General features: G+C 42.7%; 1 protein-coding gene across 8 annotated transcripts; it reads right to left on the minus strand.

Moving 5' to 3' along the window:
• Positions 1–162: 162 nt before the first annotated feature.
• On the minus strand, positions 163–27,437 carry CAP1 (cyclase associated actin cytoskeleton regulatory protein 1). Of its 8 annotated transcripts, none has more exons than XM_025983703.2 (13): positions 27,140–27,437; positions 12,558–12,682; positions 11,861–11,964; positions 9,715–9,792; positions 7,855–7,998; positions 7,667–7,752; positions 6,106–6,211; positions 4,768–4,945; positions 2,961–3,145; positions 2,658–2,781; positions 2,329–2,411; positions 1,867–2,010; positions 163–1,328 (listed from the first exon to the last, which is right to left on the minus strand). In XM_025983703.2, the coding sequence occupies exons 2-13, from the start codon at positions 12,667–12,669 to the stop codon at positions 1,245–1,247; spliced, it is 1,428 nt and encodes a 475-aa protein (XP_025839488.1). In that variant the 5' UTR covers positions 12,670–12,682; positions 27,140–27,437; the 3' UTR covers positions 163–1,244. The 8 variants fall into 8 exon arrangements, with proteins under 8 accessions (XP_025839488.1, XP_025839487.1, XP_025839490.1 ...); XM_025983702.2 differs by having other exon boundaries at positions 27,122–27,386; XM_025983705.2 differs by having other exon boundaries at positions 12,558–12,679; positions 27,122–27,330.

A 27,437-nucleotide genomic window follows, 5' to 3' on the forward strand; every position in this document is an offset into this window, starting at 1 on the left:
AATACACCTCTCGGCACCGGGCCGGCTCGGTCGGTAGAGCATGCGACTCTTGATCCCGGGGTTGGCTGTAAGTTCTGAGCCCCAAGTTAGAGGTAGAGTTTACTTTAAAAAGAAAAAATTCTTAACATCTCTATACAGTAAACATCATAGGTAAATACTAAGCAAGTTTGGTATTAATTTTATTCTATTTTCTGTATAACTTTAAGTACATAAAGGTTTATTTCCACAGGCTTCAGGAAATGGGTAGAAGTCAACAGGACAATCTCTCTTCCCACCAAAAGAGTTGCATATTTTGGTAAGTGTCCTAGAGAGAAAAACTGTAATTTACATCAGCAGTGCTGTGCAAGATTCTTACGTAAGACCTAAGACCAGGCTGCAGTGGAGACTTTACTCCTTTGATCAGGTGCCCGGACAGAAACCAAAAGCAGTTGAGCATGACAGGGCAAAGGAGGCAATGAAGGTGGACAGGCACCTAGCACGGAAGGAGGAAGGAATTCCAGATTCCTCGGAATGGTGGGTTTTCCTCTCTTTTTTTTTTTTTTAAGTTGTCTCTATAGGAAGGTGCTGGGCAGGGACCCCAGTGAAAGGAAGGGGCCAAGACTCCTTTAACTGGCCTGGGTGCAGGGCACTGCCAGCAGCTGATACAGGAGAACCTGCACTCTCAGGTTCAGGCCCACCCAGGGTGGAATGCAGAATAAAAGGAATGCTTAGAGGAAACCATGTTGCTTGGAATGCTAGATGGCCAAGCTTCAGCCTTTGGTCCAGTGCAACCCCTGCCTCACTGGTCAGCAGTGAAAAATCAGTTTGGTTAGAACTGGCTAGAATCACACCAGCCTCTGCTACCTTCATGCTCAGTGTTAGAAAAAGATGAAGTTGTGTGAACATTCTGATCTGTTAATCCCTGGGGACTGCTTTATTCTTCCGGAAAGACTGTTGGTCAAATAACTCCAAAGGCTGAAAGCTAAAACACACCAGTCCTGGTGTGCGGTTCCCTAAGAATGGACTGGCGGTGTGGTTGGGGTGATAGGGAAAAGCCGTACCTTCCTACAGAAGATCAGCTGACCTGCTCTCCCGCCCCAAATCTCAGCCTGAGGTATATTTCAGTGAAGGCAGGTAGCTGGGCTTCTCAGAGCAGAGAAGCAGTTTAAGAGCAGAAAGGTAAAGGAAATCTAGAAAAGAACCGTCCTGATACAGATTTATCCCATGGTGTGAGGGGGAGGGCAAAGAACCCAGTGGCACTTCGCTTATCCAGCAATTTCTGTCACTGTGGTGACCAACTTCTGCCCATTCCATAGGGTCTTGAACTGCTCAGGGACTGGGAATTCATTCTGCAAATAAAAAAACACATTTAAATCGAAGGTACAAAAACAAGTCGGGGTTCAATCTTACACTTTCCTCCCAATGCCTGCTTCCACTAAACTCTTAGAGCAAGGAGGATGTAGTGAGAGCAAAACCCAACATCTCGTACTACCCACCTCCCCTGCCACTGACCTAACAAAGGAGCAGTGTGGTGTAGGAATGAGAACAAAGGCCCCAAAGCCAGAGGGACAGGTTTGAATCTGTTTCCTATTGTTCCAGGATCAGTGATCTTGGACAAACCTGTGAGGCACAGATGAGAATGATATGGCTTCACGCACCAGTCCAACAGGGGGCTATGACTCAACCCCAGTCTTTTTGACTACCCTGAGCATCTGCTCAACCTAAGAAAGGAAAAGCTTCCTTTGGAGCGCTCCTTCATGAGGCTGTCTCACATTCATGGGTGCGTGAGATGTGAGGCTGGACTGACTCAGTGCAGAATGGCCATAACGAGAAATCTTAGTCCCTCCTGTTTTTAGATCACACCACCAAAGAGATCAAGGGACTTACATAGTCACCGCCTTCAGTAGGAATGAGGACATTCATCTCAGAAGATTTGGCACTGACTATCTCGCAATCCAGGGAATTCTTGCTCAGGTAAACATGGCAGCCATCTGTTTTGTTGATGGAAATGGTTGGCACTTTACCCATTACCTGCAGAGAAAACAAGCACCTGAGTCCCAGCAGCAGAGGAAAGCAACAGTAAGCTTCAGGAACAAGCATTCACTGTTTGTGATTCAGCAACTACATGAAAAGCTCACAGGTATACGGCAGATACTAGATACTAGAGGTGAGCTGGGATGGGTGCTGGAAAGGCCTCAATGTAAGAGCCAACTCCTTTCCTGCCACCAAAGCAGCTCAGCTTACAGACTCAGTAGAATCAGATTCCCACCACAGCAACATCTGTGGGTCAGCCGTGTCTTTCAATTAATTCCTCAGGGACCAAAGGAAGGAGCCAAGATATCAAGTTACCTGAACTTTGACATCCCTACTATTGATTATCTCCACAATGCCCACCACGTCATCGAACACCAGACCGAGTTTCTTACAGTTATCTAAGAGAAAGGGAGCAGATCAACAGTATAACTTTTTCACGAAGCTTGAACTTGCCACTCTCGAGATCAGGTCCTAGCTGAAATCAAGAGTCAGATGTTTAACTGAGCCACCCAGGCGCCCTATCAACAGTGTAACTTTAAAGGAAACTACTATAATAAATTTAAGAATCTTTAGGAATAGGTAGGTAAGTTCCAGCCCTCTCAGACTCTAGGACAAAGCCTGCCAAGACAGTGATAAAAACTCACCTACTGTAATGGAGTTTATTTTGCCCTTGATTTGCAATGTTGTGTTGACACATTTGTATATGTAAGCCACCTGCTTCAGCTCTGTGTCATCAATCACGAGGTTGGAAACATTTTCCTGATTTTCCTGTTAAAGAGATACCCCTTTTAAGGAATCTCATGGAATCTACACACTATCCCCCAACACAAATTGTCCCAATCTTTCGTTCCTATAATCTAAGTCAGAACCCTGCACTCATTTGGCTGTGCTGTTTAAAGCCCCTGTCCCCACTTCTTGTTCCCTCAGTCCTGGTATTTTTAACTCACCACTCTCCACTTCTTGCCCTCTAGTTCAAGTACAGCTGGCTCCTTCTTTGCGGTTGGCTTGGGGGATGGGCTGACTCCTGGTTTAGGTGCAGAGAACGGTTTGGGGCCACTTCGTACTGGACCACTCTGGGCCTTCAGTGCGGGGTTCTTGTGAGTCTTCATGTCATCAGATACATGTTTCAGGGCTGTAGGAACAACAGCTACCTTGTGCCTCTCCTTCATACCACGGCTTTAGGCTGAAGCAGTAACTAACTTCTATTCTCAGAAGTTAAACTGCCTTAAAACTTTCAAGCCAAAAGCTAAGGCCTTTTAAGGTGTTCTTTCATGAGCAGTTTTTGGAGAAAGTCTAACTTTCTCCAAAACTCAATACTCCTTGTGGCTGTAGTATAAATACTAGATTTCTTCTTAAACACCGCATGATTCACTGTAGAAAGACTTCATGGCTGCATAGTGTATCTCACAGTTAGCCATTTCTCTTACTGGGTATCTAGGCTGCTGGATATATATAGGTTGTTATACCATTTTTTAGCTACCACAAGTAATACTCAACTCAATACTCCCTCCAACTCAAGGTTCATTTAAACAGTTCCATTAAAAAAAAAAATGGAATGTGTGTGTATGAAAGGAATGGTATGTGAATGCACAGAAAAAGATATTGAAAAACACATACCAAATATATATTCACAAAATATGTACAGTTTTTAAAGCAACAGAAGAAAAAGTAATACGTGATAGTAAAGAAAATTTGATAAAAGGAAAGAAACCTCACCCACAGCTGACCTACCATGCCCCCTAGACAGTGTTTGCATTTGAAATCACATTCCATGAGTTTTCCTACTGATAGAGTTTTGTATTTGGTTTAACCATACACACTGTTAACAAGTTTGGTTTAAACCAGTTAATATTTTAAAATTTTCTCATGTTAATCTACAGTTTCTAAAAAGGTTTTTTTTTTTTTTTTCCTTTTTAAGGAAAAGATTCCATAATCACCCGCTGCAGGCTGATACACTTCTTGCTTTTGATTATGGCCCAATCTGTATAACCAATACTGACTGGCCCTTTCAGCTCCACCACTCCTTGTGGCTGTAGTATAAATACTAGATTTCTTCTTAAACACCGCATGATTCACTGTAGAAAGACTTCATGGCTGCATAGTGTATCTCACTAGGAGGATATACCACAGTTAGCCATTTCTCTTACTGGTTATCTAGGCTGCTGGATATATATAGGTTGTTATACCATTTTTTAGCTACCACAAGTAATACTATGTAACACTTGGTCTTTATTTTAGATGTGTTTACAGGTAGATTCCTGGAAGAGAGCTGTATCACTTAAATGTCCTACTTGCTGTGTACAAGGATGTCTACTTTCTATAAGCCAACATTGGTGAATCTTATGCAAAATGTCCATGACTAACGGACATCCTCTGAGGTAGTGAACCGTCCCCACCCCCCCAACCCTCCACACCAAAAAGACTTCCCAAAGAGACCGTGTGGTAACAGAAAAGGCTCTAGGGTAAACTGCCGGCATCACGCCTTGGTTCAACAGGGTACTCTACATATGCCACTTAATACTAAATAACTTTCCTATGGGGCAGAGGGCTTCCCCCGACTATAATCACCCATTTCAATTTCCATTTAAGCCAGCTTTGATGTCCCTTTGGGCAAACCTGAAGGACAGAGACACCCCAAATGAATTCTCCCATATACATACCAGGGTTCTGGTTCAGACCGTCAGGGCTCTAGTTGATAAGATCTGGCCCAAACAACTTTTTGTACCAACTCTTCTTGCCAAAGTATTCACTTACCATGTGTGATGCTCTCCCCCTGATTAATCTGCGCAAACAGTGCTGAGCGGGAAGCAGACTCATCTGAGCCTGAACTGGTGGGGACTGGTGGGGGAGGGGGGCCTGGTGGGGGAGGAGGAGGACCCGATCCAGCAGAGGGTCCAGATGGCAATCCACTCAATTCTTGTGCCACAGGCCCCTGGAACAATAAAGCGCAGGTAACAGCCATCCTCTTCTCCCCTCTGTACCATTCCCAATAGAGCCCTACATGTATTCAGGGACATGGGGTACCCATCGTAGCCTTTGATGCTATGATTCATGCTCCCTATCCACATCCAACTTGGCTTTATTCCCTCTCATCCTTTCCCAAGGATCCTACCCAGTTCCATTTTTCGGCTTTTGTATCATTCCTATGGTGTCTACCCAACTCCAGCTCTAACCCACAGTTCTGTAAATTGACTTAGTGTGCCATTAGTACCTCAGCCTCAACGAGTCCAAGACTGATGTCCTCTCCTGCCTGCTTGTCTACCTGTACAATCACCCCCTTCTTCCTATTTCAGTAAAAGATGTCGCCATCCCAGCTTGACTGTTCAATCTTAAGTCTTCCAACCCCTCAATTTCATCAAACTCCTTGCTTCTGCAAATGCTTTTGTACCAGCCCCCAGCACAAGAGCACTTCCATTGTCTGACCATGAGTCCTTATCCCTAACCTATAAACTGAGAACTCTCTTAAAGACAAGTCTGATCATTATCACTCTTGCTCAAATACCTATGACTGGTTTTTATCACTTATCATTGTCTAAAAGTTGCAATCAACCTTCCCTTCCAGCCTTTTCTCCAAAAAATCTTTCTCCTTACTGAAGCCAGAGCTGACCAATCTCTACATTTATTCTACACATTACACGTACTCTGTTTAAGCTTTGCTGTTTGCTAGCATCCCTATTTCTCTCACTTCTCACTGTTCTATTCTTGAAAAAAGTCTCAGAGCAGAGTACACCTGTTAAAAGTACAATCTCTTCCAGTGAGACTCACTCTCCCTTTTACTCTGTAATCTATATCTTAAGCATAGCATTTAGTTTGGTGATTTGTACTCAGGGGTCTTATATTCCTATTTTTAATCTTCCGGAGGGTTGGGATAATGTAACTCATTCTTCTGACTCCCCTCAGAAGTCTTTGGTCTTTGACCCATGTGTACTAAAACTGAATATTTCTCTGACCCTTGCTTTCTATACTCTCTCCTCTTTCTACTCTTCACTGAAAAGACAAGCATTCTTTCTTGGACCTTGGTAGCAATGAAGTCTAAGAAACTTGTGGACCCTGTCTTGGAGGGATAGAAAGAGGGAGGGAAGACTTACTAACCGTTTTGCTCCAGGCCAGTCCGGTGGTATGGAACTCCTTAATGTAAGCCTGTAGCTCTGTCCATATACTCAAGTAAGCTTTGACCCAATCCACATGCTTCTTATCGCTGGGAGAATTAAAGAAGAACGCATCACAGACAGCCAGGGTATATTACAATAGGGATTTCAGAACCCCTCCTATCTGTGAGCTTGTACCCTCCTGGCTGTGGTATGGCTCTGCTCAATGCTAGCTTTCCTATCATAATTGTGCTTTACTATTCTTTTTAACCTATTCTGTTAACCTAATTAGACTAAAATACATTAGGACAAGGACTGCAGATTATATCTCTTTCTTAAAAAAAGACTTTATTTGACAGAGAGAGTACACACAAGTAGGCAGACGAAGAGGGAGAAGCAGGCTCCCCACTGAGCAGAGAGCCCAATGCGAGGCTCGATCCCAGGACCTTGGGATCAGGACCTGAGCCGAAGGCAGATGCTTAAATGACTGAACCACCCAGGCACTCCTCTTTCTATTTCTTATAGCAGTATTCCTCAAACTTTTTGTAGTATAGCAAAATCATTTTTTCTACATAGACCTTAGGCAGAACATAATATACAAAACTAGTAAAATTAAAACTAATAAAACTAAAACTAATAAAATTCTGTGCATGAAGCTATGCTGGAGAAGGTCCCTCGGACATCACTGTGGAACTCCAGGACTTTAAGAAACAACTGCCTTATAGCACAATGCCTTATGTCAAAATATGCCCCTCCCACCAAAAATTTAAAACTTCTGTGGAATAAATAATCATTATTTGGTTATAGAGAGAGTACTGCACTATGGTTCAAGTCTCTCCTCTAACATATATATAAACACTGCAATGCTTAACTCTAGGTTGCAGGAAGGATCAAGGAAATGCCTGGTGTTCTGAGACATATATCACAGACATGAAGGCTATTCCTTCAAAGTAGTTACTCAACAAATGTTGGTTGACTACTGATTGATGGAAGAAAGGAAGGGTGTGGGTAATTATGCAGCTGAGTGATAGCTGCCTACAGTCATTCCAGCTCAAAACTAACAATGGAGAAGTCAGTTAGGACTGGCCAACATATGTGGTTAGACATACAATGACCACCCCCGTGTCCCCCTGCTTACTTGATACCTGTGCTTTGCCAACATAGCCTTCCTCTCACTTTACCTGACTATATGAATAGTCAGGGTAATTTCCTAGTAAATATTACTGAACCTTTTGTCAAGGAGCCACTTAGAAATTCTCAACAAAGGAACAAAATCCACCGTGTTCAAACAGGCAAATTAAAGGGCATTTGTAAAACCTCCTTAACCAGCAAGGGTAAGGATTAGAAGACTAAAAGGGACTCTACAAACCCTGGAGAAAAAGCAGAAGTGAAAGCTGAAACACTTCCTGCTTACAAACGCAGCCTCTATGCACCAGTATCAATCAAACTTTCCAGAAAGCAGCCCTAGGGTACAGAACCAACGCAACAGCCTTAACCCCAAAGTGCTACTCCAGCAAGTAACCAGCTGGCTTGTCCTTTACCCCTTGAGAAAAAGCTGGACTTACACATCTTTGTACTCCTTGAGGACTCGGTTTGTGTAAAACATGGCAGCATCATTCATTTCTTTCACATAGGGACCAGGCTTGGGAGCCTAGAGAAAAGAGAAACCTTTAGTGACTCAGAGCCTCTCCTGCCTTATCTCCTGACCTCTTTCATTCCATCCCTTCCCTTCCATAGAAGCTGCATTGCTCACCATAGCTACCCAACCCAGGGCCTGGATACTTTCGCTGACAGCTGACAGGTGATTGAACAACTTGCTGCCTCGGTTCTTCTCCCGGAAGGTTATCACTTCTTGGATCTGCTCTGAGATGGGTGCCAACAAGTCAGAAAGTTTATTCTAGGGAAAGATGCAGGAAAAGATTCAGGTTGGTCTTTCTCCAAAAACTTTATGTGTTGATCAATTCTGATCCTATGGGCAAGAATTCTTTATGGGCTATAATGAACACCCAAATAAACTCTGTATTCAATCCTGCACAGATTCCTATGGCTAAACTACTGTTCATCATCTCACTCTCCTGAGGGTAGATTTAGTGGCTCTTCATGATCAGGACCCACCCTCCAGCTACACCATAAAATTCTACCATTTCAGCCACTTGTCTTCTGTCCCACTAATAAGAGATACTAGCTCATTTCTGAGCCTTAACTCAGGATGGTCTCTTCTCTTCCCATGAGGAACAGCCCTCCAGCTACAGCCCCACTGGCCTCTTACAGTGTCTACTGTCTGCATAACCAATTCTGGCACCTTATCACACATTAGCACAAACTATTAATGGACCCATGTGAGTAGGTTTTTTTAAATTTCTCATTAATTTTTCAAAGACAAGAGCTTTGTCTCAGCCCTCTTTTATAATCCTTACAGCCCTCAATACATTGCTAGTATGTAGCAGCTGCTGAATAGAGATCTGCTGAATCAAATGCAATTAGGGGGCTTGGCATTTGAACAGGCAGCTCAGCAAAATGGACAAATCTTGTGTTTCCATGCTTTGTCCTTCCGGCTCAGTTTCCTGAACATCTCAATTCTCAGACCTTAGCATGAAAACAGTCTAAAGCAGGAGTCGGCAAACTTTCTCTAAAGAGCCACGCAGTAAATATTTCAGTCTGCTGCAATTTCTCAACTCTGCCATTATAGTTCATGAAGCAGCAGTAGACAATACTTGAAAGAATGGGCATGGCCGTGTTCCAAAAATCTTTCATTTACAAAATAGATGGCAGACCAGATCTGGCCTGGAGACTGTAGTTTATCAACCCTTAGTCTAAAGCACAGGAAATATTAACTGTCTCAGCTGCCTGATTTTTATGGAAAGTGTGGTTTTGGAGAAAAGATTTAGACAAAATGCTCTAACCATTCAAGACCGATTAAGAATTAGAGTCTAATATATTTAACATTATATTTTACATTATTTAGGCATGCTGAGGGTCCAGAGGTTTTAAAACAGCATTCACAGCATTTTATTAACTCTGCCTAGGAAAACCAAATGCAGAAAGAACAAACAGAACAAAACTAAAATCTCCAGGAGAAACCTGTTTTCTCTAATTGATTTCCATACCTATACAGCATAAAATTTTTAAGTAGAAGTAAACATAAGGGAGATCCCAACCACAGAAGGACAAGGGGAGAAGCAATACCTTAGGGGTTTTAGGATCTCCACAGCTGCACTACTAAAGCCCAGTCACAGTGAAGCAAGAGAACCATTCTTTATGACCTAAAGGGCCATGATGAATTTGGCCTCAGCCAAGAGGTTAAAAAAGGCTGTCTACTGAGAGAAGCACCAAGTCCAGGAGTAACCATGGTCCTAAGTAAAATGACAAAAGAAAAAAGCAAAAAAAAAAAAAAAAAAAAAGAAGAAGAACAAACGAAAAACCCCAAACCAATAAATACTCACTGGCACGTTCTCATGCACTTTATGTCTATTTCTGGGACTTGGTGTGAACGTACATGAGCCTGGAAGGTCTGTTTTAGTATGTTGTGATACTTAGCATAAACCTCTCAACTTGTCCTGAGCAGAAACCTCTCAATTCAAACCACAAGGAAACCGATTAGTGGTGAACTTACGCCTGCTGGCTGCTGACACTGAGACGCTGTAACCAAGAGAGCTCGCTCCAACTTCAGACCTGTGTGGACCATCTCCGCCTGCCAGAAAGGAGAAGAATCGCTTATCAGCAACACATTACAGTCAGAGAGGGTCCTGATAAGAATAACCTGAAACCTCCACTTCCACGTACTCTGGTAGCAACCCAGGCACTTCATGCTGCTTTCCTCAGGTACTCCAGATTCCAGGGAGTGACAGCAGAATGACATATACCACTGTTCCTGTTGCAACTAATCAGGGATATATATCCAGGAAATGAAGATAATCAGGGTTAGCCTTAGATGAAATCAGTTAGTAAATGTACATGCAGTATCATACAAAGTGCACTAAAAAACCCCCCATCTCTCATTACCAAAAAAGCTCTTTTTTTCCTCCCAAAAAAACCTGAGGCAGAAGTAAAGGCAAAGGCCAAATTTATGCCTAAATTCTCAAGGTATTTACTCCTTTAGGTTAAAGCTATTTCTCCAAGTTTGGGTCATAACCCATTCACAGATTAAAAAAAAAAAAAAAGAGTGCAGTGCAAGTAGGTTAAGCATTGCTTTGTGAAACTTATGACAGTTACAAATACATATTTCTTACTGACAGTCATAGTCAACAGAGTTTAAGAAACATAAGGCTATAAGTACTCTCTAATACAAAAATTCAAATAAGGTAACCTATTTTTTTCTAGATTTGCATTTTGAGAACATACAAAGTGATACATGTTTTTAAATTTTTGCAAATGTTACACCCTGTATAAAGTAAAAATGCAAGCCCTCACTCTTGTATCTAAGCCCCAGTCCCACTCACTAGAGCTAACACCACTGCCAACAGATGGCATATGAAAGCTCAAAATAGATCTTCCAAAGATCAAGCAACCAGTCTTGCTGAAGGGTCAAGAAGATCCTAAACATGGTTACTGCTTACAGAGGACCACTCAGAGAACCAGCAGGAAGATTTTGGATCCTAAAGAGAGATTCAGAATATATATTTGAGTGTGGGGGTGGTGACAATGTAGGTGGCAGCACATGAAGTGAGGTGGGTGGAGAGGCACCTGTCACTGCCTACTTCACATTCTTGCTGTGAGCTAAGTGTGAAAATAACTCATATTAGCATAACTAATAACTATCATGCCTAGTTTTATAAATGCTAAGTCATGACTATGACTCCTTTGAATAAGCCACCCTAGGCTTGGTTATATAACATGTTGGAATCAGAATGGTAGAATGTTCTCACTATAAAGATGAACCAAGCCATATTTTATATATATATATATATATATATATATAATTTTTTTTAAGTTGATTATTTACTTAGAGTGTGCATACAGGGGGCGGGGGAGAGGAAGACTCTCCAACAGACTCCTTGCTGAACATGGAGCCTGATGCAGGGCTTGATCACGAGACCCTGAGATCATGACCTGAGCCGAAATCAAGAGTTGGATGCTTAGGGGGATCCCTGGGTGGCTCAGTGGTTTGGCACCTGCCTTTGGCCCAGGGCACGATCCTGGAGTCCTGGGATCAAGTCCCACGTCAGGCTCCCGGCATGGAGCCTGCTTCTCCCTCCTCCTGCGTCTCTGCCTCTCTTTCTCTCTTTTTTTTTTTTTTTTAATTTTTATTTATTTATGATAGTCACACAGAGAGAGAGAGAGAGGCAGAGACATAGGCAGAGGGAGAAGCAGGCTCCATGCACTGGGAGCCCGACGTGGGATTCGATCCCGGGTCTCCAGGATCGCGCCCTGGGCCAAAGGCAGGCGCCAAACCGCTGCGCCACCCAGGGATCCCTCTGCCTCTCTTTCTCTCTATGTCTATCATAAATAAATAAATAAATCTTTAAAAAAAAAAAAAAAAAAAGAGTTGGATGCTTAACCGAACCATCTAGATGACCTCCAAGCCATAGTTTATGCACCAAACAGTTATCAGTATAAAAGTCCACACAGAAAATATGACAAAAAGCAGAGGGCCTGGAAAAACTTGAGGAACTGCTCCAGTGCCTGGAGTGAGCCCCTCAGTTAAGGTAACAGAGAAGGAGCCAGAAGCCTCTCAAGGGGCTCTTAAATCAGAAGGAGTAGGATTTGAAGACAGCCACCAGTCCTTAAAAGAGGGGGAAAAAGGGCCAAAACATCCTTACATGTTTTTGCACATCTCCCCCAATCTCTTTACTGATCTTCAGGTACTCTGCCACAGGACCAGCAAGGAGTGAGTCAAATGCTTGCACATATGGAGCTGCTCCTGCTAAAGAAAGACATACCACAGAGAATCAGTCATGCAGTAAGATGATCTGTTAAAAAGCACTTCCACATGAAAGCAGAAAAGAAAGGTAATACAGTAAACAGAATACTGGAACATGAGTCCAGAAAGCTGGGTGCTAGTTCCAGTACCACCATTAACTGGTTGTGTGACCCTGACTAGGTTCCTTTTCCTCTCTGAGCTTAATTTCCTTTAATCTATAAAATGAAAATGGAAAAAAAAAAAATCCCCTGAGTTTAGCTCTAACATCCTACAGTTCATTTAGTGCGTATGCAAAATGGCTAATTTGCCAATCATTTGGCCAGAGGAAATTTTAGTATCACTTGTCACTCAACTTATGCTAGAGTCGTTTTGCTAAAGAACAGGAAGTATCACACAAGCAGGAAGTTCTTATGTTAAAATAACCACAGGCCTCCCTGCATAAGTCACTTCCTCCCTGATCTGTTCACAGGCGATGAACTTAGCAGATTAAGCATTTTGGGAAGTTAACTCCAAAGGAGAGAATACGCTGTGGTAGAACGATTTCAGGCCAAGACACTGAGTCTTCAGAGTATTCTGCTGTGCTAGATACCGCTTACCTTTTGGAGCGCTGTCTCCATACCCACAGTGCATGTCAGAAGCATGGGATACTGCCTCCAGGCGGCCCACTGCCCTCTCCAATCTTTCCACCAGCTTTTGCATGTCGGCCATAATGTACCACCTGCTGAAAGAGATCGTATGTCACTTGTTATTTTAATAGTACATAGCACTTAAGAAATAACAGAATACTCATGGGGAGAGGAGGATGCTAATTTTGAAGAACAGAATCAGTTAACAAATAAAACAAGATGAAAAACAGACTAACATATTTGCAAAATCATGAAGACCTCATTAAACAAGAGAGCTACCCAGAAAAAAGTGTTCACTGAAAGCAAACTTTTACTCATTCAAATTCTTACTGGATATCTACTATGACATCACCAAATATCTGTGCCAGAATTTAGAATTTACAAAGTACAGTCATATATATGATCTCAATTTGTGCCTCCCAACAACTATTCAGGAATGGAAGGTTAATTACTACAGTCTGCAGAGAGGAAACTTAATTACAGTGAAGTTAAATGACTTGCCTACAGTCACACAGCTAATTAATTAACAAGAAAGCCAGCACTCAAGTTCAATCTTCTGGCTCTAAGTTCAGTGTTTTTTCCTACATCCTGCTGCCTACATATGGAATGCTCCAAACCAAGATGAATAGGATATTCTTTTTTTTTTTTAAGATTTTATTTATTTATTCATAAGAGACAGAGAGAGAGGCAGAGACACAGACCGAGGGAGAAGCAGGTTCCCTGCGGGGAGAGCCCAATGTGAAACTCGATCCCAGGACCCAAGGGATCATGCCCTGGGCTGAAGGCAGACCCTCAACCTCTGAGCCACCCAGGCGTCCCTAGGATATTTATTCTGCCCTCAAAAACTTAGTCTAATAGTGGGTACTGGACATGTACACCAACAACTACAAACAGAAAAAAAATGTTAAGGTAATAAAGTTGCAGACAGAGTAACAATTTCAGGAAGAAGAGTGTATCAGCTGAAAGAGTCAGATAAGGATAGCATGGACATGCTGCCATTCGAACCAGGCTTCACAAATGAGGATGGGTATGATCTGGACTTGTAGTACGGAAGATAGATGCATCCAGAAGAGCTTTCTTTCAGATCTTTTACAAGTATTAATTTATCTCAAATTAGTCTCACTCACTGTCTAAATCCTAAAGAAAGCAAGCTCTACCAGAGAAAAGAACTTCTCTGGCTTGCTTCCTATTATACTCTACCATTTAGACCACTACTTGGCAAGAAGGTATTCAGTAAATATTTATGAAGTTAATGAACCTGAAGCACAGCATCCCAAAACTCCAAAGAAAAAGTGTTCTGAAAGTTGTCTATAGTATACACGTAAATAATCATGTTTTCAATATACATCCACATGAAACATTTGAGACCATAAGTGATTAAAAAAAAAAAAAATCACTCAATGAGGGACGTCTGGGTGGCTCAGTGGTTGAGTGTCTGCCTTCGGCTCTGGGCATGATCCCGGATCGAGTCTGGGACCCAAGGATCATGCCCTGAGCTGAAGGCAGACGCTTAACCACTGAGCCACCCAGGTGTCCCTGAAAATATATATTTTAAAAAATATTTATTTATTTGAGAGAGAGAGAGCATGAGAGGGGATGGGGGAGGGGCAGAGGGAGATTTTTAAGATTATTTATTTGAGAGAGCACAGCAGGGGGAGTAGCAGAGGGAGAGGGAGAAGCAGACTCCCTGCTCAGCAGGGAGACCGATGTGGAACTTGATCCTAGGACCTTGAGATAATGACCCAAACCTAAGGCAGTTGTTTAACTGACTGAGCCGCCCAGGTGCCCTCCCTGTTCATGCTTTTCTGTGTATAGGCTCTGGTCTCTCTGGGCCCAGTGACTTACAAGAGAGTTCTTTTTAAAGTTATTTAAGTAATCTCTACACCTAATGTGGGGCTCAGACTCACAACCCTGAGGATCAAGAGTCAGATACTCTTCTGAGTCAGCTAGGCACCCCAAGAATGTCATTTAAAAGAGAATCAGAGAAAAAGGTGAAAATGTGAACCAAATAAACCTTTTCATTGTCTGGCCTGGTGAAATAGCAGAAGCCTCCAAGTCTCTGCTCTGCTCACAAATGGAGCAGACTAGAAGCAACCAATATATTCTCCCTTACATTATACCATCATCACCCAAGTACCCAAATTACTGACCATTCTGGAAACTGCCCAGGAAGATACTCATATATAATTCACCACAGTCTATAAATCCAGGGGAAAAGACAAGAAATGCAATAAACTCCTAAACTATCTTCCATTAATAGATACCACCCATTCCAGGGTGTACAACTCTTAATTCAGGATTGTGAGTTCAAGCTCCACACTGGGTATAGAGATTACTTAAAAATAAAATCTTTTTTCCCCCTTCCTTTAAAGAGAGAGAGAGGGTAGCCCTGGTGGCGCAGCAGTTTAGCGCCGCCTGCAGCCCAGGGTGTGATCCTGGAGACCCTGGATCGAGTCCCACGTCAGGCTTTCTCTATGATGCCTGCTTCTCCCTCTGCCTGTGTCTCTGCCTCTCTCTCTCTGTCTCTATGAATAAATAAATAAAATCTTTAAAAAAATAAAATAAAATAAGAGAGAGAGAGAGAGAGAGAGAGAGAGAGAATGTTCCCAAGCAGCAGGGGATGGGGTAGGAGCAGGAAGCAGAGGGACACAGAGAATCCCAGGTAGGCTCCATGCTCAGTGTAGAGCCTGATACAGGGTTTGATCTCATGACCCTGAGCCAAAATCAAGAGTCAGACATTTAAACAACTAAGGCACCTAGGTGCCCTGTTAAAAATAAAATCTTAAAAAAAAAAGAAAAGAGGGATCCCTGGGTGGCGCAGCGGTTTAGCGCCTGCCTTTGGCCCAGGGCGCGATCCTGGAGACCCGGGATCGAATCCCATGTCGGGCTCCCGGTGCATGGAGCCTGCTTCTCCCTCTGCCTATGTCTCTGCCTCTCTCTCTCTCTCTCTGTGACTATCATAAATAAATAAAAATTAAAAAAAAAAAAAGAAAAGATACCACCCATTCTGTTATAAAACACATTCCTTCATATGCAATGGATACTATAGGTTGGCCAGTGTTAACATGGAAAATATGAGTACAAGTGTCTCTAATGGCTGCCAGGGTTGGTGAATACTTACCTATCTTAAAAGCTTAGTAATAGAGGTTATGAGATTTTGCATCCTTCCTCCCTGTATTTCACTTGTACTTGTAAGCTTTAAATTGCTAAGCAAGCTACAGTTCTGCTGTCTAACTTAAACAGAATATAAAAGGATAATATGGCTATCATTTACAGTAATCTCAATCTACCATTAACCAAACAGGAGAACAGTACTTAGTTTTTTTGTTTTTAAGTAGAGGCAGGGTGACACTTGAGATGTTTTGGAAAAGAATATCCAGAACTGAAGGGACCAAAAGACACACCTTGTCTTATTCTCCATCCCTATACACATATTCCCATTCTCCAGGTGGTTGTGTCCACTCCCAAGCCTTCAGCTACCATTATCGCAGTACCATCCTGCTTGCTTCTGGAGTGGCACAATCACCTAGAGACTAATGACTCCCAGAGTAGCATATCCAACTCAAGCCATGCTTCTGGAATTTATAATTTTAGAACCAGCTTCCTCCTAGACATCCCTACCTGGATATTCCAAAAGCATCTCAAACTAAAGTGTCCAAAACAGAACTCCTCTTCCCACACCTCCCTTGGTGTCTCAGTAATCTAGCACTATCAATCACCTGATAGACCACGATAGTAACACAGGAACTATTAGGCAGCAAAGGATAGTGATTAAGGCCACCTGGGTGGCTCAGTGGTTGAGCATCTGCCTTTGGCTCAGGGCATGATCCTGGGGTCCCAGGATCGAGTCTCCTATCGAGCTCTCCAGGGGGAGCCTGCCTCTCCTTCTGCTTATAAAATAATAACATCTTTAAAAAAAAGTATAGTGGTTAAGAGCATGGTCTTAAGAGAAGTCAGGGAGTTTAGGGGTTTGAATAACAGTACTCATTGGCACTGTGACTATGAGCGTTATCGAACTTTCTGAGCCTCAGCTTCCTTATCGGTATAATGGAAACAACAGTACAAAATCCAAAGGGCCTAAGTCAGAATAAAGGGGAAATACATTCGACCCTTGAACAACACAAGTTTGAACTGTGCAGATCCATTTACATATGAATTTTGTACAATACAGTATTATAAATATATTTTCTCTTTTGATTTTTTTTAAAGATTTTATTCATTTCTTTGAGAGAGAGAGAGACAGAGAGACGGAGAGAACAAGCAGGGGGAGTGGCAGGCAGAGGGAGAAGCAGGCTCCCCACTGAGCAAGGAGCCTGAAGTGGGACTTGAACCCAGGACCCTGAGATCATGACCCAAGCCAAGGGCAGACGCTTAAGCAACTGAGCAATGCAGGTGTCCCTTCCTTTGATTTTCTTAATAACATCTTCTTTTCTCTAGCTTATTTTAAGAATACAGTATATAATACATACACAAAATATGTGTTAATCAACTGTTTGTTATCAGTAAGTTTTCAGTCAACAGTACATTATTAGTAAATTTGGGGGGAGTCAAAAGTAAAATGCAGATTTTCAACTGCATTGGAGGGCTTAGCACTCCTGACCCCCATGTTGTTCAAAGGTCAACTATACATGTAGCAGTACCAGACTTGGTAGTGAAAAACAGCAAGGATTCCGTAAGCGTTAACTAAACTATCTTCTTCCTTACTCCCCCAAATCTAGCCAGTCATCAAAATATATAGGCTCTACCTGCTTATCTCATGAATAGATGCCCCCTTGCTTCATCCTGATTGTCAAAAATCAGGTCTTCATGACTTTGCCTAGATTACTGCAATAACTTCCTTGCTAGTCTCCCCTAATTATAGTAATATACCTTGTTTATTCATTCTCCTATTACCACCACAGTCTTTTTCAAATACAAATGTAATTATGATAGTCTTTTATTAAATATCATTCAGTACTCCCCTACCCCAGGGTATTCAGGGTAAAGTCCAAAGGAAGGTTTCTATAATCTGGTGCTGTGCTATCTCCTATCACTCTGCTCCAGTTTTACCTCTTGCCACACCCTTCCTAAACACACTACAGCAACCCAGGACTACCTGCATTTTCCAGAAAGAATCACATTTTCTCTCACTTCTGAGCCTTCATGCTACCTATTCCGCTTGGTGGTTGTTCTGTCTCATAACTCCTACTTTTTAAGACTCAGCTAAAGTGTTACTTTCTATAGGAAGCTTGTCCAGTTTGGTATGCGTTTCCTTCCCAATCTGCTCCCTCTCTAGAACTCTTACTGCCTTTTAAGGCTCAGCTAGGGTACCACCTCCCCAAGAAGCATTTCTGGTTTGTGCTCCCACAACACTGTGCACTTATCTCTACCACACATTTAATATAACGGCTTAAAAAATAATTTAGTTAATAGTTAATAGGCAACCAGACGTCCTAAGGGGACAGACTCTTTCTTGTCTTTGAATTTCTAGTACTATAAATGTAGTAGGTACTATAAATACAGTAGGCTAGTAAGGATCTATTGCCCTCTCTCTCCTCAAGTCTGGCTGTCTCCTCTCCCTGACAAATCTGGGGAGATTTTTTTTCCTTTCTTTCTTTTTTTCCTCTTTGCCTGTCCGCAGGATCTTACAAATATCCCCCCCCCCCCCGCCCCCCGTCAAATAAATGCTACCTTTTTGGGCACAACACACACTGATATAGAGATCTTCAAACCAAGTACCATAAAGAAAATAGCCTTGGCTTACTAGATTATATAATAATTCTATGGGATCTATGAAGATACCGATCCCCATCTTAAAATGAAGAAACTCACAGAAGTTAAAAAGCCTGCCAGATATGGAACAACCACTGAGTGGAGAAACTAGGCTACAGGCACAAATTTTCTGAATCCTGGACTGAGGCTCTTCCCACCACTCCACATGTCTTAGTTTTAAGCAATTAAGTGACTATGTGGTTCATCACAGCATCTAGCCCTGACTACTTGCTGAGCATAGTGCTGTGGGTTCAAGGCCTCTTCATGGTGTCTTTAGTTACATTTTCAGCAGCTTTTAATTTCCCTGCTTTCAATTTCGTCCTTGGAGGCCAATATTTTTTCATAGGCTAGATGACACATATTTGGAAGCCAAATGTTTAAAGTAAGGCTTTTCCACAAGAATTTAGAATGCCGGAGTAGAAAACTGTAACTCTGCTTGAACTTGTTCTTTGTCATTTCTGATTGACAATAACCAAGAACCAAGGGTAAGCCTTCATAAATGTATGTACAGATTCCTAACTATTTAAGCATTCATCATAAACCTTTCAGAAAGAGAGTCAGTCCTAACTACAGAAGTCTAAGGAAAAAAGAAGGATTTAGGAGGCCACACTTTGAGTCTCAACTCTGCCGTGTATTCACTGTTATTAACTCAGGACCTTTAAAAAGCCTCTCCTTCTAGCACACAGAGGTGGAAGGATCAAAGGAGATGAGTTACTCTGGGTGCCTTAACATGCAGTTCAAGTGTAAAATGTTATCACTGCCTGTGATGTGCTAGAAGACAGGCTCCAAGAGGATGGGAATTTATCCATTCTTCTCCCCACATCCAGCCCCACCAATTCACAGCACCTAGAACAAGCTGGCACACAGAAGATGCTCATAAAATCAAAGTGCTTACCATTATATTTAGCAGCTACTGAAGACATAGATACACATGGCTCCTGCCCTCCAGAAATTTTCATTCTTATTGGGAAGGCCAAAACAAATGAAAATGTCAATGGAGTAAAAACACCAATGACTACATTTTTTAAAAGTTCTGTTAGAGATTCGGAAGAGAACTTTTCCTAATTCCACTTAGATTAGGAAAAGTTATAGTATCAGCCTATATCCTGGAGCCTTTTCTTTGCAGAATGTTGTATGGTTCTGAATGATACAATATAAATGACTATATGCTCTGAGGGTTGAGAAGAAATCAGTTGAGACAGTCTGTTTTTAGGAGGAACGTGGGGCATCTTGATGGGAAAGTAAAGAAAAAAGGGAAGATACTCCAGAGCAATCAGAAGCAAGGAGGAGAGAATAAGGAGGCTACGTACATAAACTGTAAATTAATCTGCAGAGAGCATCGAGTATCATGAAAATAAGGTTGGATAAGCAAGCCAGACTAGGTTATTAAAGGCACTGAAGGCCAGGCAGTATTAGAATCTGATGTTATGATAAATGTGAAGCCGTTTAAGCATTCTGAGTAAATGAATAATATGATGAAAGCAAAATTTTTACAGGTACTATCTGATAAACAGAACATGAAGTAGGAAGCTATTAGGGTCTAAGGCTGAAATGCTGCTGTTCAGCTATAAAATAAGAGGGCTGCTGAAAAAATATCTTTTATATTTCAAAGGAAAAAAAATCCACAACATTTAGTGTTCAGCCAGATGAAGAAACCAAAGGAAAAGAATCAATTAACCTACAAATAATCAGTTTTAAGTAACTAAGTGACCAGCACCTGAATTAAGTAGGAATATAAAAGAATGGTAAAATAATTTTCCTGTCCCAGGGGAATCTAGTAGGAAAAACAAAGCTACTTTTCATCGAATCACTGGCTCTCAGGATTAAGAGGATTCTAGAAATCACCTTGTAAAAACACCATCTGATGCCAGAACAATCTTTTCAACATTCTCAGCAATTAGTCAGGTAACCGCTGTTCAAACACCTTCAGTGTAGAGAACCAGAGACTTCTGGAGGCAGCCCATTCCATTCAGACAGCTCTAAGTATTTAAAAGTTCTTCCTTATATGGAGGCAAAATCTGCTTCCCTGCAACTTCCACCCACTGATCCTGGTACTGCCCTTGGAGGTCATACAAAACAAGTGTGCATTAAACACAGAACAAGTACTAACTGTGTGGTACTGACTATTGAGTACTGTGGCACTCAGAGAAGGGAGTCAAAGATGACTCGAAATGCAAACCCAGGGGTGTTACAGAATGATGACACTATAGGCAGAAACAGGTTTCTGGCACGTATTAAGACAAGAGGATGAGGTCAGTTTTGGATAAGCAGAGTCTGAAGAGGAGATGAAACTTCTAAGTATTTAGAAATAAAGCTTGGGGAAAGAGCAAGGCTGGAGCTCAATGTCTGCAAGTTACTGGCAAAGAAATATATCAAGTCATAAGAATGGAGAGGCTTCTTGGAGGGATATCACACAGAGCAAAAAAAACTATGAGGTTGATTCCCCAGCAATTTTTTTGTGGTCTGAAACCAAGAAAAATCAAGAAATGGCTAGTGATTCCTGCCGAAGTTGCATCAAAGTCTCATCATTCTAACAATTTATACAATCCAATTCCTTCTGCTTATTCAAGGAAGTTGTTCAGAAGTAAATGGAACCAGGTTACTCCTGCAGTTCTTGTCTCATCTCACCAGGCACTGAAGCCAGGAGTATGAGTGTCTACTTGAGTTGGAAGTTGCTATGCTTAAAATGTTTTCTACTTTGGTAGTTTTTCCTCTAAGTCATATACTTAACTAAAACTGAAAAGCAGCTATACAAGTCAGCTCATACACTATGATAGTGAAACTATGATAGCCCAACTGGTCTGCTTCAGAATACTTTATTTGGCCTTGACTTTGTAATTCAGTTCCTGAGATGTTATCCTAAGAAAATAATAAAATGTGGGGAAAGTGATAGGCAGAGGTTCACTGCAATGTTAACTTAGACTTCTTCTGGGGCTCCTGGGTGGTTCAGTTAAGCGTCCGACTCCTAAGCTGAGGTCTTGAGTTCAAGCCCTTTGTTGTTGGGCTCCATGGTGGGTGTGGAGCCTACTTTATTTTTTAAAATATTTTATTTATTTACTTATTTGAGAACACACACTGGACAAGGGGCAGAGGGAAAGGGAGAGAGAATCTTAAGCAGACTCTGCTGAGCATGGAACCCGACATAGGGCTCCCTCTCATTAGCTAGAGATCATGACCTGAGCTGAAATCAAGAGTCAGATAGATGCCCAACTGACTGAGCCACGCAGGTGCCCAGTGGGGCCTACTTAACAAACAACAAAACAAACTTAGACATCTACGTATAGGGGAATAGCTAAATGCACCATGGAAAAAGACTCGAAGAGAACACAAAATTTACAGTATTTGTCACATGGGGTTTTGGACAATTGACCCATTTTCCAAATTTTCTTTAACATAGATAGTTTCTTTCTAATAAAACAAAACAAAAAACAGCTTGACTTGGATCTCTCTCCTAAGGTACCACTAAGTTATAAGGCATTGCTTAGTTCTACTCCTAACAATATAGAATTAGAGCCAAGTTCTCATCACAAGGCTCTAATATGCCACAAAACAAAACCTAGGCATGCTAACAGGAGACACGAATAGGCTGTTTTAACCCAGAAACCAAAGAATAGATACCACTTTGCCTCAGTAAAGATGTCATCTAAATCTAACCCAAATCAGGAGCCACTGTTCTTCCCCAAGCATTTGGTTTCACTGAGGGAACCAAGGACATTTAGTGTCTGAGTCACTGCCATCTGAGGTTTAGATTAAAAGAGAAAGGCCTATCTTGTAGAGAGAATCCAATCCAATATCAGCACTTGTCTCCGGTTCTGTCTCCTATCTGAAATTCCAGGAGTGAGTAAAGCTAGTCAGGGTTTGTAAACTGAAGTCAGACTCAGGAACTAGCTGTTTCAATGGTCGGGGCAAGTAAACAACTTTGCGTGACCATGAGTTCTCCTCTCATATTTAAGGAATGTTATGAAGATTAACTGCATAAAAGCAGGCACCTTTTACATTGTATAAGGAAAAAGTGCACTGGATGATTTCAGCTGGGTAGCTGCATAAAGATAGATCCAAGGATGCTGGTTGTCCCTATCCATGATTCAGCTACAGCTAGAGATATGAAAAGATATGTGACTGTGGGTCTATAATTAAACTTAAGTATACGAATTTTAAATGACCTCTGCAGGAAAAAAACAAAAAACAAAACAAAACAAAATAAACAAAATCCAAAAAAAACCCCAAGAACAAACAAACAAAAAAACAAGCTCACTCCTTCCATGAAACCTCTCAACTATATTTTCCAGTCAAATGGAAAAGTTTAACACTACAGGTCTGGTAATACAGGCAAACAAAGCTTTATTATAGCTAAGAAATATTTTGAGAGTTCGGATTCTCTTTATTGAGTTTACATAATGGTATATCAAAAAAAATAATTTTGTGGTGAATGTTGTAGTTGCATTAATTTGAAGATGATTCAACTCTAACAACTTAATAAAAATGAACCCTGAGTACCAACATCATAAACTATAAGCAATTTGAAATAAATGGTAACTCCTATTCATTAAACCAAGCTGTCTAAATGCAGGCAACATGAACATAATAGGAATTTCTATATCCCCAGTATAAGGGATATATATCTGCTGACTTGCACTGTTAACTAACCCAAAGCTTTCTTGTAGTGAGTGCCTATCAGAGGCATTTCTCTATCAAGATCACATCCTCTGAGGAAAACCAAAAAGGCAAGTCCTTCAAGTACCACCCAGAAGTTCCTTGAATAAACGATCATTCATGATGCCTCAATAAAAAATGATTCACTCACTACAGGATCCCCAGTGCTTATCATGTGCATACTGTGTGCTAAGCATGGCCATGAAGCCTCCCCTAAAAAATTTCATTGGAGAGAGAAGACACTGCACAATCATAGTTACAATACTTTCTAATGCAGTGGTTCTTAATCAGGGGCAATTTTGTCCTCCAGGAGACACACTGGGCAATGTCTGCAGACATTTTTGGTAGGTACAACTGAGCGAGTACTACTGACATCTGATGGGTAAGAGGCCAGGGATACTGCTAAAATCCTACAATGTACAGGTAGGACAACGCTACAGTGAAGAATCATCCAGCCTAAATGTTAGTTGTGCCAAGGTTAAGAAACCGTGTTCTAGTATAATACGGAACAAAAGGGAAGTGCATGAGGTATAAATAAAATGCTAATGTAATAGTTTAAGACTGTCTAAATTAGAATGTCACTCTGCATCATCTAATGAAAATTAAGGTTAAGAGTCCGATTGTGGAGAGTTTTGTAAACTGGACAATGGAGTTTAGACTTGATTCTTTGGGAATACGAAGCCAGATTAGGATAAGAAGACAAAAATGGTTCTCTTTAAAAGATTAGCCTGGTTATGGTAGAGAAAGTGAAGTTTAAGTATGAAAGCCAGGTTAATAGAAAAAAAAAAAAAAAAAAAAGGACTGGGTAAGATATGGCTTGAGGATCCTCCAATTTCAAATCTCAGGATTAAATTTCCAACCTGAGGGTTCAACCTCCAATAACACTTTTCATTTGCTCACTTAAGTAAAATGCATCTTTGACTCACAATTCTTCAGAGAAAACTGAAAGGAGAAAGTCCCTTTTTGAAGGCTTAGTCCCTGGTTAAAAAAAATAATTGCAACTAAACATATGTATGTATAATGAAGAAAAGGGGTGAGAAAAAAAAATCACTCCTCAAATTGGAAACAAAGCACTTTACAAATTAACAGCTAACCTTCCGGACACCTGGGTGGCTCAGCCAGCAGTTGGGCATCTGCCTGTGGCTCAGGGCGTGATCCCGGGAGTCCCGGGATAAAGTCCCACATTGAGCTTCCTGCATGGAGCCTGCTTCTCCCTCTGCCCCACCCCTCTCATGAATAAATAAATACTTAAAAAAAACAAACAAACACACACAGCTAACCTTCTCAGAGCAAAAATACACTCACTGAAATTTAACAGTACCACCAGTTTTGGTTTGCATGACAGGCTGTACTTGACAAAGTACTTTCACTGCTACCGTTTTATTAAAACTATTCTCAGACATAAATTATGTCCACCTGATTGATGAAGTATCTCTTGAGAAGAAAAAAGGTGGGAAGTTCCACAGAAATTTCTTTTTCTTTTTTTAAAGATTTTATTTATTTATTCATGAGAGAGACAGAGAGAGAGAGAGAGAGAGAGAGAGAGAGAGAGGCAGAGACATAGGCAGAGGGAGAAGCAGGCTCCATGCAGGGAGCCCGAGGTGGGACTCGATCCAGGGACTCTGGGATCACGCCCTGAGCCAAAGGCAGATGCTCAACCGCTGAGCCACCTAGGCATCCCCAGAAATTTCTTTGAGCTAGACCAACACAACTCAAACAATAAGCAAACTGCCAAACACAATAAAATCCAAACACATTCAAACAAGGTATCAAAAGCCCTTCCCAAGTTGGCAGCCATCTATCTTTTTTTCTGGTCTTAACTTCTGCTGCAAACTCCAGGCAAACTCTAATAATACTCCAGGTACTTCACTGAATATAAGCCCTTTCCGGCCTCCACACCTTTGCTCTTGCTGTTTCCTCTAGCTGGGATACCTTACCAGACATCTTCGCCTGGGTGTGCTGCAAACACCTCATATTAAATATGCCCCAAATTCATTTTCTTTCCATGCCACCTCTCCAACTTACCCCTCTCCTCTCACATTACCTACCTTAGTGAATGGTACCACCCAGTTCCCTAAGCCAGAAAACCAGGCATTCATCCTAGACTACTCCTATTTCTTCATTTCCACAAATAATTAGCCTCCCAATTCTATGGATTCCATCCATAGAATTTTTTTTTTATTCCATCTTTTAAATACTGTTCAAATCTGATCCATCCTCTCCTCCCCACTATCATGGTCTTAGTTCAAGCCACGACTGCGGCAAAAGCTTCCCAACCCTGGTCCACTTCACCATCACGTCGCTTCTCAATCGACAAACTGAACGTTCTAACACATACATCTGACCACATCATGTTCCTACATAAAACCCTTCAAAGCACCCTCATAGCCTTCCGCATAAGAGCCGCATTACTCAGCATGATTTACAAGGGCCTTCATATTTGACCCACCACTTGCCACTTCCTCCACTTCTCCACGCATTACTGGAATTTCAGTCACACACTGAGCTAGCCATGGGCTTCCCCACCACCAGGTCCCCAGGCCCTTGCACTCTTTGCCTGTAAATACCTTTTCCAGATTCACCGTATGGTTAAGTCAGTCCTGCAAGACTTATCCTCCATTTCCTCCTCAAAGCTTAGACACCTGTCTCAGGTGCTTATCCTCTCTTCTCACGCAGCCCGGGGCTCATACAGGGCATTGTGACAGGGTTAGCTGTCCCTGATTCACTTGTCTACCCCCCATCCCCTGCCACGGTAACAACTGTATTCCTTGCCACCAGGGCCAAGTGCCTCATTCAATATGTGCCTCAAACATATGAAGGGCTCTGGGAACGAGTGGGTGAATGAGGAAAGAATGTGCTTAGCTGTCCCGTTTTTCACTTGAACAAGGAACCCTACAAAGAGCTTCCCTACTAAGTTCTGATACTAACCTCTGCCTTAAAAGCTTCTCCTCCTCTCATCAAGCTTATTGTTATTTATCCTTCAAAATCCATCTTAAATTCTGCTCCGCAGAAGGGATTTTCCTGAGGTTTCCGCCCCACCCCACCCCCGCCCCCCGTCATATATTTCCATAGTACCCTGTTCTTCCGAACACTCATCACATTTATCATTACTTCTTAAACGGCCCTGCAACAACTGTTAGCTCCATGGGGGCAGGGGCTGGCCTTTTTGGTTTCAAAACTGCATTCCCTGGGTATGGCGGCGCCTGACGGAATAAACAGAATTTGTTACACTGAATTTAATCCTGCGGGGGGTAAGCAGAGATCTCCGCCTAAAAGAGGAGGAAAAAAATGAGGCTCAAGGAAGCTAAATAATGCATCTAGGGCTACAGGTACTTAGCAGTGGGGCCAGCCCAAACCTGAGCCAGCGGATTTCAGGTCCAGAAGCACGCAGCAACACCTTCCAAAAAGTTAACTAAGCCTTTCCGAACTGGAGCGACAGACCTGGAGGAAGGAGAGGCTACCTGGCTGCAAATACAAAGACCTGTCCCACTCTCTTTTGAAAAACTCCCCAGGGATCCCAAACAGGTTGCAGTAAACAAAAAACAAAACAAACACCACCACCAGCCCCCTCAAACCACGCAGAGGGAGGTCTTTAACCTGCAGCTGCCGGCGAGACGACACCGACCGGAAGACCACTCAGAGGTGGAGAGAGGTTCCTGGGAAATAGTCGTGGGGAGGATCTGGAACTAATGATCTAAGGAATTGAGGTCTGGATTCCAACTGTGTCCCTCACTCGCTGTTAAGATCCCAGACCAGCTTCTACGCTCCGGGGGATCAATTTACCCCTCCGTGCAATGGGGACGAGATGGGGGGGGGGGTACAGGGAAGACTCTAAGGTATCGCCGGTTCCTCAGGAATGCCTACGTCTGGGCACGTTAGGAATCAGGCCCCGCCGAGGCTGACAGGATTTCACAGCAGAGGAGCCTCCCCAGAAGAGCCCGGCTCAGTTGGTCACCCCGGCCCCACCTCAAGAGACCGCGCCCAGGATCCCGGGTCGGCCCGAGGGCCTCCTCTCCGGCCCCTTCAGTAGGGCCCACCACACGCGCACAGGCCGGACGGGCCGTCAACAAAGCCACGGGCCGATGGGCCGCGGAGCGGACCCCAGTCCCCACCCGGCCGCGTCCCCTCACCTCAGAGTTCCGCCTCACCTCCCGACTGCGAGGAGCCGCTCTCCACTTCCGGCAAGAACCGCCCAGCAATCTTCGCGCGACCCACTTCCGGGCCCTCACTGGGCGCGGCGCCCCCACCGGAAACGGACGGCCGCCGAGTCGCTGAGGTGGAGGAGAGACCCGGGAGGAAGTCTGGCCGCCCCGCTCGCGGCTCCGCCCCCTATTCTCCACGCCCGGAAGGGAGAATCCTCGCCCGCTCGGGGGCCCTTGGCGGAGAGCCCCGCCCCCAGGGCGCGAGCGGCCGGGGAGCGCGCTCCAGGATAGGCCACGCCTCTCC

This window comes from Vulpes vulpes, chromosome 10, assembly GCF_048418805.1.
Source record: "Vulpes vulpes isolate BD-2025 chromosome 10, VulVul3, whole genome shotgun sequence".
Lineage (NCBI taxonomy): Eukaryota > Metazoa > Chordata > Mammalia > Carnivora > Canidae > Vulpes > Vulpes vulpes.

Bases quoted from the DNA above. Each gene is read 5' to 3' on its own strand.
- CAP1 (XM_025983703.2), bottom strand. From the start codon at position 12,669: ATGGCCGACATGCAAAAGCTGGTGGAAAGATTGGAGAGGGCAGTGGGC. The intron at 7,753-7,854 runs GTGAGCAATGCA...TCTTTTCTCTAG, and splicing joins CCCTGGGTTGGGTAGCTATG to GCTCCCAAGCCTGGTCCCTA. The intron at 2,412-2,657 runs GTGAGTTTTTAT...CCTTTCTCTTAG, and splicing joins AATAAACTCCATTACAGTAG to ATAACTGTAAGAAACTCGGT.